The sequence below is a fragment of the Fragaria vesca genome, linkage group LG5 (assembly GCF_000184155.1).
Source record: "Fragaria vesca subsp. vesca linkage group LG5, FraVesHawaii_1.0, whole genome shotgun sequence".
Taxonomy (NCBI): domain Eukaryota; kingdom Viridiplantae; phylum Streptophyta; class Magnoliopsida; order Rosales; family Rosaceae; genus Fragaria; species Fragaria vesca.
The window spans coordinates 4,313,136-4,318,301 of record NC_020495.1 but is presented as its reverse complement, the minus strand read 5'-3'; the positions used below and the strand labels follow the sequence as shown (position 1 = coordinate 4,318,301).

The following is a 5,166-nucleotide window of genomic DNA, read 5'->3' as shown; positions in this document are numbered from 1 at the left end:
AGAGAGGCAGAAGCAACAAGGAAAAGGCAGAGGAGTAAGAACAGAACACAGTAACCAGCTCCATGCCAATTTCCGAGCACAACTTTAGGACAAAACACCACTCTGTTATTTTCGTCGTCATCATCCCAATGCCGCTGTCAGCTCATTCCCTCCTCCTCATCATCGCCAACCTGTTTCGTTCGTGCTACTGATCGATCAGTACTACGTACGTCGATCAAGCACAGAGAGATATTAGAGAGAGCTGGACTCACACAACAAGCACAGCTGAGATTAACCAACTTGCTCTCTCTCTCTCTCTCTCTCTCTCTCTCTCTCTCTCTCTCTCTCTCTCTCTCTCTCTCTCTCTCTCTCTCTCTCTCTCTCCATCTTCTCCTTGCAATCCCTTCTTTCTATGACACTTAATCCCTTCCCAGCTCACCAATATTATAATATTCCCACGTCCAAACATTTCCTCCCCTCGCCGCCGCTCAACCTCACTCCCCCACCATCTCTCCCCCACAACCCTAAACGCTGGGCCCGAATGGACTCCGGCCCAGCTTCCAGCCCACCACAAAAGGACAAGCTCGTCGTCATTATGGGCGCCACCGGCGCCGGCAAGTCCCGCCTCTCCATCGACCTCGCCTCTCGCTTCCCTTCCTGCTCCTTCGAAGTCATCAACTCTGACAAGATACAAGTCTACAAAGGTCTCGACATCACCACCAACAAGATTCCCTTCCCCGACCGCCGAGGGATCTCACACCATCTCCTCGGCGAGTTGGACCCACTCGACGGGGAGCTCTCCCCCGCCGACTTTAGACGGCTGGCTGGTCGAGCCGTCTACGACATTGCTACCAGAAAGAGAGTGCCTATGCTGGTGGGAGGTTCCAACTCTCTCATTCACGCTCTCCTCGTCGACCGGTTCGAACCGGGCGTCAATGTGTTTGAAAACGGCGCCGAGTTGGCGTCGTCGGAGCTCAGGTACGACTGCTGCTTTCTCTGGGTTGATGTGTCGTTGGTGGTTCTGGCCGAGTATTTATTGAAGCGAGTGGACGAAATGCTTGAGTCCGGAATGTACGAAGAGTTAGCCGAGTTTTGCGCCACCGAGGACGACGAGGAGGTTCGAACCGGGTTGAGAAAGGCTATCGGAGTGCCGGAGTTCAGCCGGTTTTTTAAACAGTTCCCGCCGGGAAGAGTTCATGATCAGCTGCGGAGAGGAGCAGCGTACAACGACGCGGTAAAGGCCATAAAGGACAACACGTGTCAGTTGGCCAAGAAGCAGATTGGAAAGATTCTACGGCTCAAAGGTTCAGCCAAGTGGGACCTACAGAGGCTAGACGCGACGGAGGCGTTCAGGGCGGTGCTGTCGTCAGATGGGAGGAGGTGGTCGGAGATATGGGAGGAACAGGTGGTTGAACCAAGCGTGAAAATTGTGAAGCAATTCTTGGCGGAGGAGTAGGTCGATCATCCAGCTTTTTCCAGCTAGCTATACTCGGATTTTCTAATCTTTTTTCCTTCCAAATTTTTAGTTTTGTTTAGCTAATTTTTTAGGAGGGATGGGATTACCATGTCCTTTAATTTTGTTCCTCGTGGAACTAGGACTGAGCTGGTCAAGACCTGTAAAACAAAAATGTGGGATTGGAGGGAACTGCTCAAAATACGAAGAAGAAAAAAAAGAGACACAAATTTTGGTCACCAAGATGAGAGTTTTGTGAAATTTTCGTGATCTTAGTTAGAAATTCTGTGAATTATGTTTTAGATTTTCTTTTGGGAATCTCTTGATCACATATATCGCGTGTTATTGTTTTCTACAAGCTAGGGAGGAAGAAAACCAAATTGCATAGCTAGCAAACTGTTCCAACAAGGCTACCCTCATATATATATATATATATATATACTTGTTATTTAATTTGATTTTGATCCTTGTATATATATGATACAAGATTGGCCTTTTTGCTGTTTTGTAACTTAAAAGTGCCAAACACACATCACTAAAATAATACAAATTGAGGGAATAAATAGACCTGTCATGTAATTTGACTTTATTGTAGTTGCTAGCTGCTAGCTGAAGCTTGCATCTGGATTTCCTATCAGAAAAATGAGGGAAAATGCAATCAGACTGTGTTTTATTGCCATATGAATGGCAAAGAAAGATGATGAGCACAAAGTTAAGTTTACTAGATTCTGTTCTAGATCTTGTCTATCTCAGAATGATCGATGAGATCGGATATAAAATGCAGAAGAAAGATCTTCTTGAATATACTGGTATTCACACACGTTCTTCGTCCCCAACGTGTATCGATCTCTCACTTTTATTTTAGGGCTCAAATAGACTGCACTTGATAAGTACTGCTTGTTATTTAGAAGAATCCCAGATTTAAACAAAAATTAATACGGATTCTTAAGGATCATGAGTGCAGCATCACCCCATTTATTTTCATTATCCTTATTATTGTTAATAGAAAGAGAGAGACTTGGTTCTGCATTGTAAATTGATGAGAGAATTTTGGAAATGGTGCAATATATCCAAGTCCCAAAATTCTTGGTGATATTGGGAATCTAGAATGTATATAACTTTATTTCCATTTTCAACATCAATCAAAGACCTAACCAGTACTTAGCTGTTCTATCTTTTGCATGCTCTGCTAGACATCAACATAAATTGATAGCTGCAGAGTGCAGAGTACTGTCATTAGTTTGGAGAAGGACTTCTCTGGTGAATTGCAGTTGTAAGATTTGATTGCCAATGGTGAATGGTCAATTTGGTGCCAGCAGCTAGCTGATTGAGATCGGACATGGAATCTCAAACACAAACAGATCATCGAGTTTTTGTTTATGTATGATCCAATGGGTCCAAATCATGTTTAAGGTAGATCATCAGGTGTACTGCTCTCTTATGTAGTTGTTAATAAGATTTTGAGGAACAATTATGCGCTAATGTAATCACGAATCATGTTCATAGGATGCTTTATTTTCTGAGAAGAATTATATGAAATAATTGTTGTTATTATTTTAGTTGTCACATGGATATTTTCCTGTATATTCAACTTCTTCAAGAACATAAATCTATGCCAAGTAGTAGCAGTGTTGTACTAGTGTTCTTATATTATGAGTATGAGTGTATGACACTTAAACGAATTTGTTAATTACTCACTATTGAATTTGGATAATATGCAAATTGGCTGACAGAGTGAAAGCGGCTAGGCATGATCTAATGGAGCTGGTTGTGCCAGCAGCAACAGTGCAATACTATATCTCTATAAGGGGATTTTCGATCTTGAGCTCATACAAATTCCAATTATTTGAATAATCTGTCCAAAAAAGATAATTGTATAATGAAGCTAGCTAGGATATATGATATGATGAATTATAAAATTTTGTATATGAATGTGAGTGAATGACAACTTAGCAATATTCTATCCTTCTAACTAGCTAGCTACAGTTCTTGATGTTCTTATATATTTGTGATCAAATTATTAGCTGAAGAACCAGTCAGCCTGCAGAAGCTTTGCTTCGAGGACAATCAAACAAACAAATAGGGTTAATTATGTTCTCTGAACTAGCTCGAATGTTTTAATACGCAACCAGACTCAAGGTGCAACCAGAAACCGCATATGTATATATATTTACTACAATATTTCTTCACCAAACACAAGGTGCAACCAGAAACCGCATATGAATATGTATATAGAATGATGCTCTGATCGAAATGGTGAATATGAATGCATGTGCAATGCGCATGAAATAGCACGTACAAATGAAAATTGAATAAAAATTCTTTGCTAGGGACTATAAATTTGATCGATCATGAGTGTCTCGTAAGTTGCAACTCTCACAAACATGCTTATTATTAATACCTAGCTCATTCTGGTTGCGAGTATGTTTGAGTGGAAGAAACTCGAGACAGAAGCCTCAAGTACTCAACACAAATTGGAAAACAATATACAGGGTTTAAGGTCTATAAGGTCTCATTTTTGGTAACAATTACTGCTTACTTTCCAAGAACCAAAAGAGGCTTAAGCTTGGTATAGCTATCTAGGTTGGTCCTGCAGGAAGCTTTATACATGAATCACAATCATGGGTCACATTTACTAGTCCTTAATATTCAGTTAATCTCGCTTGGACAACCAAGTCTTTAATATTCACCAATGTTGAAGCTATAGCTAGCTAGGCAGCTGCGAGTGATATGAAGCTTTATTAATTGTGATATGTGTTTGGAACTAAATTTGCAGAGTCTAGGATCTGAAGCAACAGCAAGCCATAAGAAAACAAGCTAGGATGGATGGAGTGGCCGGGTACTGTCATGCACTCATGCATACTCATCTCATCATATAGTGGAACTTGCATCCTGTTTCTGCATAATCTCGGGGACTATGTAGAATCATGGTGGAACACGAATATGAACAATAAACATCATGGGCAAGAGACACAAGGACTTATAGTAGTTCACCATGCCATCGGAGGGCATGGCTACATCCACTTTACAATCAACTATCATGACCAATAGGCCTTTGGGATCGGGAGAGAGAGAGAGAGTTTTATCCATATCCATCATATCCTTTTTACATATGGGAAGTCTTCCTTTTATAACTAAGGAAGGTTCCCTCACACATTATGTTTCCGATGTGGGACTAAATACACATATATTTTCTTATGATGCCTTCTTATGGAGCTTGGGCGAGCACCTTCTCGATGTGGCACGGATGATCTTTCACCATAGCGAGGTGACTCGGATGTCGGTCTACAAGTTTCCTGACTGGTCTATGGGCGGAGAAGGTAGTTTCCAACTACCGACTACACATGCCCATTTCACAAGTTGAAGAAGCCAACAGAGCTAGGCAAGAGGTTTGAGTGTGAACATGCTGGTTCTCATGAAGCTGTCGCGTCCCATTTAACTAAGATAAAAGATTAATGTTGGTATTGCTTAAAGATTAAAGAAGCAATAAATCAACGATTCCAGAAAAGGGTGAGAATGGGAGATCCAAGACCGAGGAGTACTGCAGGATCGATCGAAAGAGTGAAAGACAAAAGCATCGAGACACTCAGCAGCATGAAGCCACCTACTGTACTACTTCTGGAAATTAACAGCTTTATAATATCAGACATCAGACATATGAGTATATAATATGAATGAGCTAATACTACTAATATGCATTTGAGGTAGAAATGAATATAGAATGGAGCTAGCTT

General features: G+C 41.3%; 1 protein-coding gene across 1 annotated transcript; it reads left to right on the top strand.

The window, feature by feature from the left end:
• Window positions 1-391: 391 nt before the first annotated feature.
• LOC101294272 (adenylate isopentenyltransferase-like) lies at window positions 392-1,435 on the top strand. The gene has a single exon (XM_004300928.1). The coding sequence runs from the start codon at window positions 392-394 to the stop codon at window positions 1,433-1,435; it is 1,044 nt and encodes a 347-aa protein (XP_004300976.1).
• The last annotated feature ends 3,731 nt before the right edge of the window (window positions 1,436-5,166 follow it).